The 19,466-nt window shown below is 38.9% G+C and overlaps 1 protein-coding gene across 1 annotated transcript in view; it reads right to left on the bottom strand.

Annotated features, from left to right (window-relative positions):
• LOC126367649 (uncharacterized) overlaps positions 1–19,465 on the bottom strand; it is a gene marked incomplete at its 5' end in the record, with an annotated part of 68,986 nt that extends 49,521 nt beyond the window's left edge. The window contains 23 exons of the mRNA XM_050011276.1: positions 20–331; positions 415–729; positions 816–1,127; positions 1,217–1,534; positions 1,647–1,973; positions 2,538–2,843; positions 2,948–4,213; positions 4,306–4,641; positions 4,754–5,905; positions 5,990–6,280; positions 6,355–6,555; positions 6,638–6,820; positions 7,213–7,428; positions 7,659–12,494; positions 13,386–13,463; positions 14,228–14,302; positions 14,639–14,782; positions 15,443–16,216; positions 16,838–16,975; positions 17,090–18,001; positions 18,094–18,269; positions 18,348–19,068; positions 19,447–19,465. Of these exons, the coding sequence (XP_049867233.1) occupies positions 20–331; positions 415–729; positions 816–1,127; positions 1,217–1,534; positions 1,647–1,973; positions 2,538–2,843; positions 2,948–4,213; positions 4,306–4,641; positions 4,754–5,905; positions 5,990–6,280; positions 6,355–6,555; positions 6,638–6,820; positions 7,213–7,428; positions 7,659–12,494; positions 13,386–13,463; positions 14,228–14,302; positions 14,639–14,782; positions 15,443–16,216; positions 16,838–16,975; positions 17,090–18,001; positions 18,094–18,269; positions 18,348–19,068; positions 19,447–19,465 (13,408 nt within the window). The remainder of the gene's footprint in view (positions 1–19; positions 332–414; positions 730–815; positions 1,128–1,216; positions 1,535–1,646; positions 1,974–2,537; positions 2,844–2,947; positions 4,214–4,305; positions 4,642–4,753; positions 5,906–5,989; positions 6,281–6,354; positions 6,556–6,637; positions 6,821–7,212; positions 7,429–7,658; positions 12,495–13,385; positions 13,464–14,227; positions 14,303–14,638; positions 14,783–15,442; positions 16,217–16,837; positions 16,976–17,089; positions 18,002–18,093; positions 18,270–18,347; positions 19,069–19,446) is intronic.
• Position 19,466: the final 1 nt, after the last annotated feature.

Raw genomic sequence — 19,466 nt, 5'->3', positions numbered from 1 at the left:
TAATTGTACTTGAACATACTTATGTAGCACGACGTAAATGGATTGCCCTCGTAACCTGACAGACACGCACAAGACGGAGCATGATTGTGTACGCGGCATTCAGCGTTCATTCCGCAGACTCCAGGACAAGGATCTTTGCATTTATTGTTGATACAAGCCCTATCTCTTGGACAGTCAGAATTTAGTACACATTCTGGTCGGCATTCGATGTATGGATCGCCATAGTAATCTGGCAGACATGAACATGAACCAGCTCCATGTCTCTCTTTACATATTGCATTTGCCCCACAGGGTGATCTTGAACATGGGTTCTCTACTTGTGGTTCGATTGCTACAACGAAAAATGATGTATTAAATAGTACTCTAACTGGCGAATAAATGACAATTATACTATTATTTACTTGACACACTTACATAAAATATACGAACATCCCGAGAAGGGATCTCCAGTATAACCCTGATCACATGTACAAATCGGAACATGTTTTACGACAGTACACGTGGCGTGAAATCCGCATGAACCTGGGCACGGGTCACTACATCTCTCAGATATGCAAGCCAGGTTTCCTGGACATTCAACATCTATGACGCATTCAGGCCTACAATTAGGGGGTCTACCCACATAGTTGTTTAGGCAGGAACATACGGGTACACCGTTAATTTCTCTACACTGTGAATTTGGACCACAGGGATTTGGCATACAAACATCGATTGGTATTAGTATTGGCCCTGTGAGAAAAAAGAGCATATTGAGAATGTTTCATTTTTCATCAGATTATCTCAAAATCGTATATGAAAATATTAAATTCACTTACTTTCTTCAATGAAACATCTTACGAAAGGATCACCACTGTATCCACTCACACAACTGCATATAGGGTTGTGATTTACTACTTGGCATTGAGCATTAATACCACACATACCCGGACATGGATCTTTACATTTTTGATTTATACATGCTTTATCAGGTCGACAGTCAGAACTAACAATACACTCAGGCCGGCAATTTGGTGGCGATCCAACACATAAGTCGAGACATGTACATACGGCATGACCATTATAAGTACGACAATTACTGTAAGGTCCACAAGGTGAAGGGTGGCATGGATCCACAGGTTCCGGTAATGCTAAAATAATATAAGAGAAAAAGAAAAGAGATATAGAATATGAAAAAAGTAAGAACAATATAAAGGAAAGTGAAGAAAGAAGATCTTACTCAGAACAGGAGTGCAAGCATGCAGAGGGTTTCCTCTATATCCAGGCAAGCAGTAACATGATGGTGCATGGTTTGTAACTCTACATTCCGCATTCTGTCCACAAATGCCAGGACAAGGGTCCATACATTTGTTATTGAAACAGGATCTGTCTATAGGACAGTCAGTGTTCATGACACATTCTGGACGGCAGCCTAGGTATGGATCCCCATGGAAATCATCTACACATGTACACGATCCCGCACCGTTTCTTTCTCTGCATATAGCATTAGGTCCGCAAGGTGATGGACTACATGGATGTTGAGGTACGTCTTTAGGAGCTGAAAATTTTATGATGTACAACATGCTATAACTACACATAACAAGACATGCACAATATTTAAATAATTAACATGCTTAATACAATGATACATAAACTTTTTAAAATCTTACCTTCGATTTCGACTCGACTGCAACCGGCGAAGGGATCACCAGAGTAGCCTTCGTCGCAGGAACATATGGGCTGATGATTTTGGACATTGCAGCGGGCGTTGAACCCACAGGACCCAACGCAAGGATTGACGCAGGTACCAGCTAGACATGCTAAAGCAAGTGGACAATCTTGATTGATGACGCACTGGGGCCGACAAGTAGGTGGGGCACCTAACGTGCCTGGCTCGCAAGCACATACGGCGCGGCCGTTTTCAGTGCGGCACGTCGAATGGGGACCACATGGTGAAGGCAGGCATCTGTCAGGCACCGGCGCTGGTGGCGCAACACCTGTTTGGAAAATTATAAATAGTTGTGATAGAGTACGCCTATACTGGGAATAGATCTACCTTAATCATCTATCGCACTAATATCATCAAGAGGTAAAGTTAACTACTAAACCAATTATGTAAATTAGTGCTGAGTTCTCATCATCTCCCCAGCGTTATCCTGTTTTTCACGGGATCCGCTTACCTAACCTCGAGGCCGGCTTTTAGATATCTTTAATCTCTTGCATAATAATAGAATAGAATATGTTTATTTATCAAAAAACTTAAACATGTATACATTACTGGTGGACGTGCTGATAATGTATATATATAATACCTATTTAATGTATTGATTTTATATTTAAGAATGTAGGTGTGTGTATTTATTTTATTATTTTGCACTGTCCGCCCCGCTACGTTATTATTTACAGTATATTCTATTATCCAAAGTTTACCTAGAAGAAAATGCTATCCTTATAAATAAGGCCGCATACGCCGCGTTTTGTATTATCTGTTTTGTTGTTTTTGGGTTGTATGTGTGGTCCTTTGTGCAATACAGTATTTTGTATGTCGAAAAGTTACTTACTCTTTCTGAAGCATCTGATGAATGGATCACCTTCAGGTAGATTTTCTGGACATGTGCAAATGGGATTGTGGCCAACGACATGGCAACGTGCATCAAGTCCACAGCTGTTGATGCATGGGTCTCTACATTTAAGGTTTATACAGGCTCTGTTCGCTGGGCAGTCGGAGTTTACAGCGCATTCAGGTCGGCATGTGGGGGGCGCGCCGAGGTACCCTGGGCGACAGGAACAGGCTGCGCGATTGCTCACCACGTTGCATTCACTGTTTGGTCCACAAGGCGATGGATCGCATGGGTTCAATGGTGTCGCTGATAAAAAAAATATAGAGGTAGTTTGAATAATGCTTATTAAGATACAACAGAAATAATTTTGAAATAAAAAATAAATTTAATTGTGATAATGTTACACGTACGTGGTCTGTATTGGAGTGGACGACAAGATGAAAATGGATCTCCTTCATAACCTTTGAAGCAAGTACAAACTGGAACATGATTTGTGACGGCACATTCAGCGTTCACACCACATAAGTCTCTGCACGGATCTCTACAATGGTTTGACAAGCAAGCCAAGTGGTTGGGGCAATCCGAGTTAATACTGCATTCTGGTCGACATCCACCTGCATAAGGATTTCCAATATTCGGCGGTATACATGAGCAACGAGCTACATTGTTTACTACTGTGCAAACTGTATTATCACCGCAAGGTGAAGGATTGCAGGGTGTTGGAGATTCGTCTTTCGCTATTGCCACGCATCCAATAAATGCATCTCCTTTGTGTCCATCTAGGCAGCTGCATAAGGGCGTATGATTGACTACATCACATTTAGCGTTATTCCCACATGCTCCAATACACGGATCTATGCATTTTTCATTTATACAAGCGCGGTTTGATGGACATTCTTGACTGATAACACATTCTGGTCGGCAGTATGGTGGTGTACCAGAGTAATTTGGTTGACAAGAACATACTGGATGATTTGATTTTATTTCACACACTGAGTTAGGTCCGCATGGTGAAGGAGTGCATGGATTTTTATCTTTTGGTATATTATCGATTACTACTGCGCATGCTACAAATGGATCTCCTGATTTTCCGGGGCCACAGCTACATATTGGATTGTGATTTACTACTATACATTCGGCGCCAACTCCGCAACTGCCTTGACATGGGTTAGCACATTTCTGATTTATACACGTCTCTGTTTGTAAGCAATCAGAATTACTGACGCATTCTGGCTGGCACATTGGCGCAACACCCTTGTAACCCGGCAAGCAGGAACACACAGCAAAACCGGTTGGTGATGATACTAGACAACGACTATACGGACCACAAGGTGATGGATCACAAACTGATAGAGCGGGAGGTGCTATAGGAGTTGGCTGACATCTTATGTAAGGATCACCAGCCTGACCAGGTGGACAATAGCATACTGCGTGATGGTTAACTGTTTCACATTGCGCTCCAAGGCCACATACGCCATTGCAGGGATTTTCACATCTATTATTCAAACATGCCAAATTTGGTGAACAATCGCTGTTAACCACGCACTCCGGTCGGCAAGCGATGAAAGGATTGCCGTAAAATTCCGGTAAGCACTGACAGGTGAGAGCACCATTTAAATCTCTACATATTGCGTTAGCTCCGCACTGCACATTATCACAAGTTTCATGAGCGATTGCTGTAACAAAACAAAAAAATAATGATGAGTAACTTATTTAGATATATAAAGTTCAGTTTGTAAAAAGATTCAAATTGTATTTGGATATTTACGTTTCGTAGTAGGCTTGCAGTGTACGTAGGGATTTCCTTCAAATTCATTTATACAGCGACATATTGGATCATGATGATAAACTGTACATTCAGCGTTGACGCCACAAGAACCAGGACAAGGATCCACGCATCTGTTTCTTAAGCAGGCTTTGTTGAAAGCACAATCAGAATTCAACACGCATTCTGGTCTACATGCTGGATTATTTGCCGCATTTGGTCCAACGCATGAATCGCAAATTGCAAATTGGTTTCCGTATGTATCACAAGGAGAATTTTGATCGCAAGGGTTTGGAGAACATGGTTGGATAGTCGTGTTATCTGGAGCGATTATTATTGCTGAAACATAAGTAAAATTGTTTCATAATTATAATCGCAAGTAAAAAATGATAATTGTAAATGCTTCTTTACATAGTTTTAACATGATAAAAATGTAATAAGTATTACTTACGTCTATAGATGCACTGAATCAAAGGATCTCCTATATATCCATCTCGGCATAAACACGACACGGTGTGATCCGAACATACACATTCAGCGTTGATTCCGCATATATTTTGGAATGTACAAGGATCTATGCACTTTTGATTGATACAGGCTTCATTAGTTGGGCAATCTGAGTTCATTGTGCATTCGGGTTTACATTCTATTGTCGGATCCCCGAAGAAATTGGGTGGACAAGAGCACAATGCTTTGTCTCCTACGTCTTGACAAATTGCATTGATACCACATTGGACTTTGTTACATGGTTTGATAGCTTTCGAATCTTCTGGTGGCAAACAGCACAGGAGTGGATTACCAATTAATCCCTCTTCACAAACACATACAGGATGATGAGATTCCACGTGGCATCTTGTATTTAAACCGCAAGCTCCAGGGCAAGGGTCGCGGCAAGTATACCCAATACAAGCTTTGTTGAATGCGCATTCGTCGTCAACTTCGCATTCTCGTGAATGACAGCCATCTGGACCCCAAGGATCTCCTGTCGTTCCTTCAGCACAAGAACATACGGCTTTCCCATCGTAGACAACGTTACAGACTGCTTGGGGACCACAAGGACTTGGGACACAAAGTGTTCTTTGAGGTTGGCACCCAACATAAGGATCTCCAATATATCCTGTTTTACAGAAGCACATTTCCGTATTGCTACTGACGTAGCATTCCGCATAAGGCCCACACGGACCCGGTTTGCAAAGGACATCAGGTGGTAGATAAGATGCATGGTTACAAGATTTGTATGGGTTTCCTATTGTATTCTCTGGGCAATAACAAGCAGGTATTCTATTGGGGTCGCATCTTGCTCCAATGCCGCAAGTATTTGGTTCACAAGGATTACGTGCCTCTACACAACCTCTGATGGTATTAGGACTTTCAATATAACCTTCCAAACAAGTGCATTTAGCAAATCCATTCGACAATACTGTACATTGTGTGTTAGGTCCACAGGGAGATGGATTACAAGGATTACTTGGTAATCTGCATTGCTGTCGAGGTGGATTTCCTTCGTAATTAGGTAAACAGAAACAAGCTGGTTTATTGTCTATTAATCTGCATCCTGAATATGGTCCACACGGATTTGGTTCACATTCATTTCCTTCGGGTACTGTAAACAGAAGAGTTGTGTTGTTTTTACTAAAACTCAACTTCCTAGTACCTACCATAAAATGCTAAATGAATAGATACTTACTACAAGTTTTGAATGGATTTCCAGTCAATCCTTTCGGGCAGTAACAGATAGGATTTCCGTTATCAATTTCACATAACGCATTGGTACCGCAAGGGTTTGGAATACAAGGATTCAATGGAGGATCGCAACCCAGTACTGGATTGCCAGTGTAACCAGGGAGGCATTTACAGGAAGCACGATGGTTAATTACGTCGCAAACTGCGTTCAAGCCACATCGGCATGGCGATCCACATTTCCCGTTTATACAAGCTTCTGTATTAGCGCATTCATTATCCGATCTGCATCCTTGTACTGAAATGTATTAAATTGGTTTAGAATTTGCACTGTATTTGTTTTATGTTGTGTAAAATTGGAAATATTCTTACTTTGATAACATTCCAAATAGGCGTTGCCAGTGAAGCCGGGGTGACATTTGCATTCCATGCGATGATTGACTGGTATACACTCAGCATTGTTTCCGCATTCGTTGCCAGCACAAGGACTAATACAAACTCTGTTTAATCTGTCACACAATAGCTCTGGAGGGCAATCTTCGTTGTATTGACAAACAGAGTGCGAGCTCATGACTAAAATAAGATCATTTTGTGAGTATATATAGCAAAGAGTTTAGTAAGAGACCTTGTATTAAATTCCAGTTGCAATTCTTACCTGGAACACATCCAACGTATCCATTTCCTTGATATCCTTCTGTGCAGCTACAGTCTGATCCGTGGTTCGTATTTACACAAACCGCATTTGGTGCGCATGGGTTGTGTATAGCACATGGGTGTTGACATGCATTATTTATACAAGCTTCAGTCAAGTGACAATCTTCATTTCGAGTGCAACCAACTGAGTAAAATTCAAAACACCTTTGTATTATACAATATACAAGACAAGACGTGCAAAATAAAAAATATACATAAGAACAAAAACCATTACTTCACTTTAATATACGAGTATTTTAATACTGTATAAAATAATTTATTAAACAGTTTATTCAACTGAATTAATAGATGAATAATGGCTACCTTTACCATTATAATGTCTGAATCTTAGTAACTATTTGATTAATTAAGTCTGTAAGTGTGTTTTAACATTAATTAATATTTTAATACCACATTAATATTATTTATACAAATGACAAATAGAAAGATGCGCCTATTTAAGATTTAATAAAAATAATAATATTAAGGGCACATAAACTATTTGTCAAAGTCAATGAAATTAGTAAGATAGCTTACATATTTTAGGTGAACATTTAACAGCAGGATCTCCGTCGTGCCCGGCGGGACATGAACACATTGGCCTCTGCTTTATTGGGTGGCATTTTGCTCCAATACCACATACATTGTCAAACTCGCAAGGGTTTTCACATAGACCCATAAAACAGGCTTCAGTTTCTATACAGTCCCGATCCGAGTGACAAGGTTCTGGTGCTTTAGCTGTCCCAGGTGATTCTAGTATGTTACATGTTAAATTAGTTAGTATGTTACATTAAGAAGGATGTTAAAATTATGTTTAAAATTCATTATTTACACCTAACTATTTTTATCAAACCATTTATCTACATACTCATTTGTCCGATAAAACACCTTCATTAAAAAAATATAAACACAATTAAAACTTGTAAAAATCTAATTGAAAATATATTTTTTGGGTATGCAAACAAAATACCTTAGGTGCATACCTCTTACGCAGGATTCCCCAGCGGCATGATCACATATACACACGGCGACGTGGTTGACCACTTGACAGGGAGTACTCTTTGTACATGGACTCTGCTCCACCAGGCATGGGTTCTGGCATACTCCGTTTATGCACCCCTTGTCCGTTGAGCATTGTGAATTCACTTTACATTCAAGGTTAGTAGATGTCTCTGTCATGAGCGTACTTGTGTCCGTCGAAGTCATGTCCGTAATAGAAGTTGAGTCTGTCCAGGCGGGTATGTCAACGTCTTTTCTTCGAGATGATAAGTTATCTGTTGACGTGCTTAAATAAGATGATATGGTAGATTTTTTAATATTCTCTGTACTTGATATATAGGTTGTGTCAGTGGACACGGAACTAATATCAGTAGAATTAATAGCTATTGAGGACGAAGTCGTTTGTTCAGATGAGGTGAAATTTATTGTTGTGTCAGTAATATTTCCATCAAGAATATTTTGAGTGGAATCTGTGTGTTCTGATTCAGTAGGGCTAGTTAGTTCATACAGTGTTGTTGTTCTAACGTCAATACTTGTTGGATGGTCATCACGTGTTGTAAATGTTTCGGGATATACAGTCACTGAGTTATCTACAGTAGATTCGTAATGTATTCCAGTTGTATCTGTATTATCAGGAATCGTTTCACTTTCGTTATTTTGAGTTACACTAGATGTAGTAATTGTAGTTGTCTGTAAATGTGTCATTGTTTCTGATACTGTGTTATCGTAAGTAACTTCACTTGGTTTACTAGTAGCAGAGGTTGTCGAATCAAGGTCGTTTTCAGATTCAGATAAAGTAGTATCTATTACATCTGTATTACTTTCATTTTTAAATGTAAATCGGTCAATCACAGTTTCTGTTGAGTAGGTATTAAATATTCCTGAAGTTGTAGCTGAGGTTGTTTGAGTTTCAAGGTCTGTTTGTTCAGTTTCTGATATAACCACATCTGTGCTTACAATAGTCGAAGTGTGGGTTGGTGCAGTAGTATGTTTAATAGTGTTGGTAGTATCTATGGTATTCAACTTTTCATCTAGTACAGTATTTTTTTCAGTAATTGTTTCTAAATTGTGTGTTAATGTGTTAAGATTATATTCTGTTGATGTTTCTGAGTTATACGTACTTGTTTTATCTACTCCAATTTCATCGTCAGATGTTGTATATAATACATTTGTAGTAGAAGAAATATCATGTTCTACAAGATTAATTAGAGGTGTTGTAGTTTTAGTAGACACACTTGTACTTTCAAAAACTGTATGTGTTCCCAAATCTTCTTTTTCAGTTGATACAATATTTACGTCTGTGTTTTCAAATATTTCCGTTGTGGTTTTAGTAACGACATTATTAGCCTCTGTATCTTTTGCGATCCCTGTTACAGTATATGTAGTATCAAAAACTGTAGTACTTCCTGTGACTTGTGTTGCACTTTCTATATTTGTTGTGGTAACTACATCATTGTTTAAAGTTTCCCCTGATGTCACAGGAATTTCTGACGGCATAGTTGTAATTTTGTCTGTAGTATGTAATATGTCAATTTCCGTGCTTGATAACCATTCCCCTGATGTAACTAATCCTTTTGCAGTATTTGCTATGTTAGTACTTTCCGTCCAATTTGTAATAACTGGATTCATTTCATCACTTATAGACGTCACTTTTATAGTAGAAGCTTCGGTTTCAATTGTTGAATCATCTATTGTTTTTTTTGTGATAACATCTGTATTTTTAAATATATCTATCAAATTTTTAGTAGATCTATTTATACTTTCTGTTGCCGTTGCAATGTTTTCTGTTGTAAGGTTAGCTGTGATGTTATCAAAATCCTCTTCAGTTATTGCGGATCTTTCTGTTGTTGTAATACTATCTTTAGTATTTGATAAGATTATATTTGTGGAGGTATACATCATATCCGGTGTAGTTACATACTTCCCAGAATTATCTAGCTCAGTTGTTAAACCTTCAATCATTTTTGTTTCATCAATATCAGTTGCATACTGTGATATTAATGTTGATTTCTGAATAGATTCTGTTGTTGTTTTAATGTCTTCCACCAAGATAATTGTAGTTGTATCCACTTCTTCTGTTTCCGGTCTTTCAGTAGTATACATTGGTATTGCCGTATCAGTCATCATATTTGTTCCTGTATTTTCTGGTAGTATTTCCGTAGATATTTGTGATTTTTCAGTTGTTATCGCCTTGCCATCCACTGCACTTATTGTACCAGTACCTGTTATATCTGACCTTTCTTCCAATGTCACTTGTGTAGACATTTCTGTAGTTTCTGTTATTTTCATTACATCCTCTATAGTATGAATGGTAGGACTAATAGTTCCTGCAAACTTTTCAGTATTTTCTGACATGCTTTTCATGGTGTTTGTTGTAGCTGTAACGATTCCATCATACCTTTCAGTTGATGTTATCAGAGTTTGGTGGCTACTTTCTGTTGATGTTGTTAAATATTCCATAGTATTTGTTTCGACAGTACTAATTTCAATATTCTTTACTAACGTTACTGTAGACTTTTCAGTAGTTTCTGATGTTTCTGTGGTCTTACCTTCCATGGTAAATGTTGTTTCCTCAGTATTATCAAATATTTTTGTACTTTCAGTTGCTATTGTCATATCTTCCGTCGTGATTATTACCGTATTACTTACCTTGTCAGCTATTTCATCTGTTACCATTTTTGTTATTTCCATACTTTCTGTTGATGTATTCGTATTTACAAAGAATTTTTCTGTAGCTTCTGTGGTATCAATGTTTGTAATTGTTACTGTCGACATTTCAATGTTATTTGTTGCTGAAGTAAGTTCTTCAAACGTCTTTGATGTAACCATTTCTATATTTTCCGTTGGTTCTTTTGTAGACATGGCATCACCTTCTGTTACCTTTGTTTTATTGGCAACAACGTCCGTTATATCAAACATTTCAGGTGTTGTTGCAGTGCTTTTTATCGTTCCGTCTTGTGAAGTTGTCGTTGAACCTTCCATTCCCGAATTTGTTAGAATAGACGTTGATGTGGTAAATGTATCTTCTTTAGCAAAAATTGCTGAGGCATCAGTCACAGTAGTATCAGTTTTGGCTGAAGTAATAGATTCTGTGATAATATATTGCTGTGTAGTTGTTAGTGGAACAGTTACTTTTTCGGTAATTGATAACGTATGATCATCAGTTTTTTCAGTTAAAGCTTCAGTGTTGACAAACGTTTCTGTTGTAGATGTCAAATAGTCTTTTTCAAACGCTTTGTTGCTCTCTGGAATTGTCATATCTTTTACTTCTTTAGACAGCCCACTTTGTGTTACATTAGTTGCCTCTTTTGTTGTACCTACTTCAGCATAAACGGTTGTTTCAAATGGTGTAGTTGTAGTAGTGGTTTCAATATCTTTAAATTTTTCCGTTTGTGTTTTTGATAATTGAGTAGTAACGTCATTGCTTATCTCATCAGGCCCTACCGTAGTCTGTTTTAATACATCACTAGTTGATGAAATATCTTCATCCGTAAGAGTTTCTCCTGAATTAGTTACTGTAACCAAAGGAATTACTGTTGCTTCAGAATAAATACTTTCAGGAGTACTAGTTATAGTGTCATCAGATATAAGTTCTGTCGTGACTGTTCGCATAAGTGTTGTAGAAGTATCAACAGAGTCTTTACTTGTCTCTTGAGATATTGTAGTAATAGTTTCAGATATTTGTGATGATATTGTATCTTCGGAACTTTGCGTAGTTGTATGAGTTTCATTGTCGTTATCGCTGGATGCTAAACTATAAGGCTTAGTTACAGAAGGAACCGTATGTGTATCTATACTGCTAGTTACATTGTCTGAAACTCCTGTTTGTAAGGATTTACTTACATTGTTAGTGGAAGTTTGAATTATAGTTATTTCGGTGTAATTATTATTTAGTTGTCGTTGATTTTCTGGCGTCTTTGTATTTTTATTTTCAGTGGATGGTGTAGACAACCCACTTGTTACATTATGTTTTACATACGGTTTTACTGTACTTTCAACATGAATCGTACTACTGCTTTGTAGCAACACATCAGACTCCAGGGTTGATTGTTTTTCAATATTGCTATCCGGAGTATATGTTTCTATTCCTTTTGTAGTAATTTTCGTTACATCACTTCTGACAGTAGTTGGTGTTTGTTCTTTATTTGTAGAGAAAACTGAATTCATAGTAGGTATTAATTCTGCTGGCTGCGATGTCGTATCCTCATTTATGGCACTTTCAGTCTTAACGTTTTCAACAACGTTAGTAGTAGATTGAGTATTTATTTTTAGTTCATTCTGGGTAGTTAATTCATCTTTTATTATTCCACTGTCCAGTTCTGTTGTAAATTCATCACCTAACATTGGCTTTCCAGTAGTTGTGTTGTTCTCAGAAGTCACGTCAGTGGAATAATCTTCTTCAGTTCTTGATTCGATAATACTCACGTCTGTAATAAATAACGTAACACTGCTTGTTTGCTCTAAAGTATCATTGACTATATCATGATATTTTGTTGTCGTATCGAGTGACTGAGGAGTGGTCATAAAGTTTTCTGATTTTTGTGTTGTAGTGTCAATATTCACAAATGTAGATGTGACACTAGTTTCACTTTCCTGATAATTAAAAGTTGTTTCGCGAGTTAATGTCGTTAAGGGTTTGTCTGTGTCTGTTACCGTTGATTCTGTCGTGTCTGTGAATTCATCATTGTTAGTATAAAGGGGTACGTGATCAGTTGGCATTGTATCGTCAGAAGTGGTTCCACTTTCGGCTTCCAACGTGGTGCTGGTCGTGGTAATATCGAAGTTTGTTTCAGTTAATGGGACATTTTTGGGTTGATCATCTGTTAATAGGAATGCAATAATAAAATCGTTATTGAAATATATATTTTTTTTCTCATTTAACATAAACGTTTCACTTTATATCATATATTTCAATGTGTAACGTTATCATGCTCATTTTATATATACTTAGATAGGAAGATGTTATGAGTACCCATGCTATCTAAAAAAGCCCATACCAGGAAGAAAAGAATAAAAATATTGGAAGGATATATCAACGAAAGAATGTGTAACGAATTAGGCTTAATAGACCATTTAAATATACAACGTGTCGTCACTACAAAATACAGAAGCTAGTAAATACATAGGAATTGGTATTTTTTCTTAAATATTTCATAAGCATTCCTCAATAAAGTAATATAAAAGACTAATAAATCTGTTTAAATGTAAAATATGCATAAATATGAAGCTATTAAGCCTGAAACGTTTTAGAGTGGAAATTTGAACCCATTTTGTATTCATACAAGGTTTGTGAAACTAGATCTACAACCGAGCATCCGTAGAAAATAATAAATACTTAGGTGTATACTGTCTTCCGGGTCTGCCGAGGTATCATTGCCAGTACTTTGTGGCGTTTTATCGGACAAATGGTACAATACAATTATAGCAATAACCAGTTCATCTGGAGTTAGTTTTGCTATTCACATGATAAAGTAGCCGCAGACTTGCTAGCATTAAAGTAGTAGTCCGCGATACGTCCTTATATGAAATCGACATGTATGATATAATATAAAAATTGATCGATGTCCTGTATGTGTTTCATCAAAATATGAATAGTTAGCTAAAACACAAAAGGCAACATAACAAATTAGCATAGGTAGTTAAAAACTATTATGATTAGCATCTTAGTTTTGGCACAAGAGTTGCTAGTGAAGTATTGAAGCGGTACTCACTTTCCATGCAGGCCCCTGAGAAGGGATCGCAGGGGACTCCGGGCCGACAGTGGGCACAGTTCGCAGTTGGTTGGTCACCTTCACGGAAATAACGGACGCATGTTAATTCATAAACAAACAGAGGCATATGATTCATATCGTTCTTACAAGAGTAAAATACAAAGTTTCATATTCGAAAATGCGTCCATATAAATTAAGTAAACTAAGACTAAAGTAAACAAACAAACAAACACAAACAAGTAGCGCAAACTCATGGACATGTGCATTTTCCCATTCTCACCTACGGCGCTCAGACTTGGTCTTTGACTGATATCCAAAAGTCCACACTCAAGGTTTGCCAGAGAGGTATGGAAACGCTGCATCCTTGGTGTTAAATTGATCGATCGGATCCGAAACACCACGCTACGTTCCAAAACTAAAATAGCAGACGTAGCGAAAAAGGCTGCCTGCTTGAAATAGGACTGGGCTGGACATGTTGCCCGAATGCCGATGACCTCTGGGCCAAAAAGCTACAGAGTGGGCTCCTGCAAATGCTGTCAGACGTCGGGGAAGGCCACGAAAAAGATGGCGCGACGAGTTAGACCGCTTTTCGAAACGGTGGCACGAACAAGCTGGGGGCAGGAAGGAGTGGAAGAAGGGAAGAGAGGCCTTTGCCCTGCAGTGGGACATTGCGGGCTATTAATAATAATAATAAAAAGACTAAAGTAAAGTAAGTGAAGTAAATTACGGAATGTAAAATCTACAGGGAATGATTAAAAAAATATATTTACTAGTGACACTCAGCTTCGAAACATAATAGGAATTAAAAGTCATTAGCTACGGTAAAACATAAGCGAACTCACCTCTTACACATGCACATCCATCGCAATAGGTGTTCGGATATCTTGCGCAGTCCGACGACGTTTGGCATTGACAAACTAAAAAACAACACAAAAATGTAATTTGGTAGGTTATTAAGGTAACGCATATAGAATAGCATGATCTAAAAAATCAATATTGCAATTTGATATTTGCGTACATAAGAGCAATGCAAACAAATGTCAAATTGCATTGCTTCGATGTGGTGTTTTTAACAACCCCTGATCGTCAAAAGGCCCATGAGTACCTACTGCCATTCAGTGACCTAGGGCCAAGGTCGATTTCGGATGTTAAGATGAGGGGCAACCAATAAGAAAATTAGGGACATCTCTACAAAGTCCATATCGTATTGATTGACAATTAACGAAACCATTATTATCTAATGGGTTTCATACCCTTAGAGCAAACAGGCTGATGGTTGACTACAGCGCAGTGCTGGCCGGCCGCGCACGGGCCTCCGCGCGCGCACGGGTCGCCGCACCGTCCTTCCATACAGGCTAGTCCTGCCGCGCAGTGGTCGTGCGCACCACATTCTAGAGCTACACAAACGCAAAAAATATTAGTACACTAGTCAGATTAACAATATTTCATTCCATTTCATTTAATCTTCATATTTTTTTAATTTTATATCTCACAAGAAATTATTTTGAATTTATGTTCAAATATTTAAAATAACTTTAGTTCGATTTATGTTCGTAGGTAGTGCTAAGAAACTAAAAGCAGTTAAAGTTTCTAACGTGCTGTAGAAATAGAATTCATATAATAAGTAAAATACAAACATTGTACATTTTGAAGTATCACACATAAAATATACCATAAGTACAGTTTTGCAAACTCTGTCTCGTGGCAGTTTTGTTGCATATGCTAAAAGCAAGCGTTACAATTAAGTTAAGCGCAACCATCACCAATGTTCGAGTGAAAGTTATTACAAAATGAATAAAAATATGTATGTACACATAATACGTGATAACATGCTGGAAGACTACCTGATAGAAGAAGTTCAAACTGTGGAAAAAGATAAATATGAAACATGCTTGAATCATAGGAGAAAGATAGAGATAGAGCCGCATGAAGTCATAGAGTGGAAACTATCAACACTTCCTGTAATATGAAGAACAAATATTAATAAGATTTTAAAAAGACGCTAAGTACTATATGAAACTCTAATTTGGAAACATTTTGTTCGTGGTAGAAATTACCTTTAATGCAGCCATGCTTCTCATCGTGTGTGAACCCATTAGGACAAAACTTGCATACGGGGTGATGGTCTTCTACCGAACACGGAGCACCGCCACACGCACCCTTGCATGGGTCTTTGCATTGGAAATCTCTGCATGCCAAGTTATTCGGACACCCATTGTCTCTCAAACATATCGATACTGTTGGGTTGCAATCTTCGACACACAAGCAAGTTGCACGGTGCTCAACTACCTCACATTGTTTTCCTTTAGTACATATTGGTTCTTTCGATGCTAAGCACGGATTCACACACTTAGAATTTCGGCAAGCCGCATTAGATGGGCATTGTTCATCCCTTGTACATTCTGCGTACTCCGGCGCGCAAGTTAATTCTCCTTTCTCATTCAATGCAAATCCGTTCCGACATACGCACATTGGTTTATGATTTCTAACTTCACATTTCTGATTTCGACGACAATTTTGATAGTTTGCGCATGGATTTCTGCATTCATTTGTGCTGAGGTCACAAGCCAATTTGGTGGGGCAAGATTTAGTTTCGGAGCATGTGAAGGTGACATTGAGATCGGCGGTGGGCTTGCAGGTGGGGTCGAGGCGGCAGGCGACTCGCGGCTGGCCCACGTAGCACTGCGGGCACGAACAGTGCGCGCGGTGCATGAGTGGCACGCAAAGCGCATCCTCGCCGCACACGCCCCGGACCGTGCAAGGATCCACGCAGTGCAAACTCAAACACGCTTTGTCTACTGGACAGTCCTTGTCGCTCGTGCATTCGATACCTAGGAAGATGTGAAAGAAGAAAGCAGAGTCGAAAGAGCGGTACCTTCAGCCGCGAAGAGGAAACTTTCTCACGAGACAGTGCATGCTTTTTGAAACTGAGAGTTTATGATCAGAGATATGTATATAACGGAATATTATAATACAAGCGTAATATGTACATGAAGCCGAACAAAATGTTACCGACTGTTTAATAATTTAAGCACAAACGGTGAGAATGCTTCCACTATATCAACAAATACAAAGTACAGATATGTCATACCATTTAAAGGAAATGACAAAACATATTTGTACATTTAAAATAACCTATTCTGGCGTTAATGTATGTTTTCTTTTAACAATTACGTTTACAAATGTTCTTTTTTTTTCAACTTTTCTTATTCCTCTAACGCCCAATACCTACAGTGAATACCCTGCTCCCAATTGAGAACCTTTGTATATATACACGGTGTGTGGGAGAGAAAATATTTGAAAATAATACTATACATGTCACCATTGCTTTAAATAAAACTCTGTACATTAAAATAGAAACAACTGAAACCTAATTTATGAGGTAATGTTCTGTCGTGCATTTGTACATGTGACAAAATAAGACAAATGAGAAAAGATTTCAGTGTACTCACTGGTCTTGCACTCGATATCCGCTTGTCCTTCGGTGCCTGGAATGCATCTACATACAAACTCTGCCCCTTCTCTTAAACATTCACCATTAATTCCACAACCTGTAGTTCGGCAGTCAACTACACTGCGTTCCAAAGCACCTGAAAATATTATATTGGTAAGAAAACCATTATTTGCCTCTACATTCCTCGTCGTAGCATTACAATATATGTTAGAATAACTAATGAGGCTGTGTCATTTAAACAGTTACTTACATTCTATATTTGGATCGCCGTTAGGATAGTTGCGTGGGCAGTAGCATTGCGGTTGCCCGTTTTGACCGATACGGCACTGCGCATTAGTACCGCAACTTTTGGAAGCACACGGTTCCATTGTACCACAGAAACATTGCCTTTGAGGATTACCAGCACAGTTGGGTGGGCATGTACATTCATAGCTCCCATCTTCCACATCCCGACAGCGAGCATTCACTCCACAAGGATTACGCAAACAACTGCCAACTGCTTGTTTAGTACACTCGATTTTAGGATTTCCCAAATAGTTCGGAGGACAGGAACATTGTGGACTACGGTTGACAGAGCGACAAATGGCGTTTAGTCCACACGCACCGAGGCATACATTTTTGCATTTTCCGTCGGTGTTGCATTCTTCATCAGAACCACAGTCTTCATTTTGTAGGCATTCATATGATTTACATTCTTTGATGGGGTCTCCAGAAAAGCCGCTGGGGCAACTACATACTGCTCTGTGTCGAGTAGCTAAACAGACAGCATTTTTACCGCAAGAGTTGTCTCTGCAAGCTTTCACACAGTTTTTCGAGGCACACAACATGTCATCCCCGCAATCTCTATCGTTGTTGCAACCTGGCATGCATACTCCATGAGTGCATATTTGTCGTTCAGGACATTTATTTCGGGCTGAGCACAGTGATCGACATCCTCCATTGAAACATTTTTCGCCACAAGAGCAGTCTGAGTTGTTATCGCAAAGAGATATGCAATAGCCACTGTCATCACACGGACAGAAGCCGTCACACTGTAATTTTTTTCTCTTGCATTCCACGAGCGGGTTACCGCTATAATTGCTGGAACAGCTGCATTGAGCACGGTGATTAAGTACCTTACATTCTGAACAAATACCGCATAAGCCGCTCTCCTTGCAAGGATCTGTGTGAACATAAACATAGTATTAAAACAAACAATGTCGAGTTAATAAGTTCCACTTACATAGTCCATAGAAATACTAGTAATTTAATTACCTTTGCATTGACCATTAAGACAAGCTTCATATTCGTCGCATGCGTTATCGTCCCTACAGCCTTGTTTGCAAATCCTATTCTCACAGATATGACCCTCCGTACAAGCATCATCGCTGTTGCACACCACTCTGCATATACCTCTGATACATTTTTCATTTGATAAACATATAATGTCGCTGAAAACAATACATATGATTAAACTCACATACTTTTATATATCGCTGAAAGTGTATGTTATTTCATATGATACATACCTTCTGCAAGACGGGTAACATGTATCTCCATAACAACTGAATCCATCAGGGCAATTTTTGTTCATATCGCAAGCTGCAGGTGTTCTCCTGCACGCAACTTTCGCATCACCTACTAGTGATGATGGACAAGTACATACAGGTTGGTGATTTTTAGTGGAGCACAACGCGTTAGCGCCACATGTAGCGGGTTCAGTACAAGGGTCTAGACACTGGCCTGACAGACAGGCTAAATCATTGGAACAGTCAGAGTGTGATCTGCATCCCGTCACGCAAATACGTCCGTCACACACTTCCTCATCTGAGCAGTGCTCATCTGCAGTGCAGGCATATCGGCACACACCTGCATCACATCTTTCGCCTTGCAGACATTCTGACCCATCCGCCGTGCATGCGGGACGGCAGCGATCGTCTTCACATCTCCAACCAGTAGCACAATCAGTATGCATACGACAAGAGAGTGAAGGTGTTCGGACACAACCGATATTAGGGGTAGGGTTTGGTATCAATCCTTCAGTACAAGAGCATAGAGCTTTTCTTTCGATGACGGAGCATAATGCATTAGGTCCACATGGATTAATATCGTTAGCACAAGGATTCTGGCAATAGTTGTTTTTGCAGAACTCCTCCGGACCACAGTCTTCGTCATGCCTACAGCCGTATTGACAGCTACTTCCCAAACAAATGTGTCCGAGGAAACAATCGTTGTCTACTCTACATGTTACTGTAAAAAAAATGGTATTTCTATAGTACAAATGTTTATAACGTAAAGAGATAATATTATAACTTGAAGCCGTGGTGGTAGCCCTGTTGAAAGAACGCTTGACTGTCACTGTGAGGTCGTAGGTTCGAATGCCAGACCGGGCGTAAACCAATAATTTTCCAATTCGTTTGAATCTTATATGATAATCACATGCTCAGCGGTGAAGGAAAACATCATGAAGAAACCCATATTTTCGAGAAATGACTCTTCATGGTTTGGAAAGTTAGATAGGCAGACGCTTCTTTAAAAACCGGACCGCAAATCCTTAGGTTAGGTAAGCGGACCCTGTGAAAAACGGGATTACGCTAGGGAGATAATAGCATGAAGTGTAATACTTACACAAACAAGCGCCTTTAGAA

Source organism: Pectinophora gossypiella, chromosome 6 (assembly GCF_024362695.1).
Source record: "Pectinophora gossypiella chromosome 6, ilPecGoss1.1, whole genome shotgun sequence".
NCBI lineage: Eukaryota > Metazoa > Arthropoda > Insecta > Lepidoptera > Gelechiidae > Pectinophora > Pectinophora gossypiella.
This window is presented reverse-complemented; position numbering and strand designations above follow the sequence as displayed.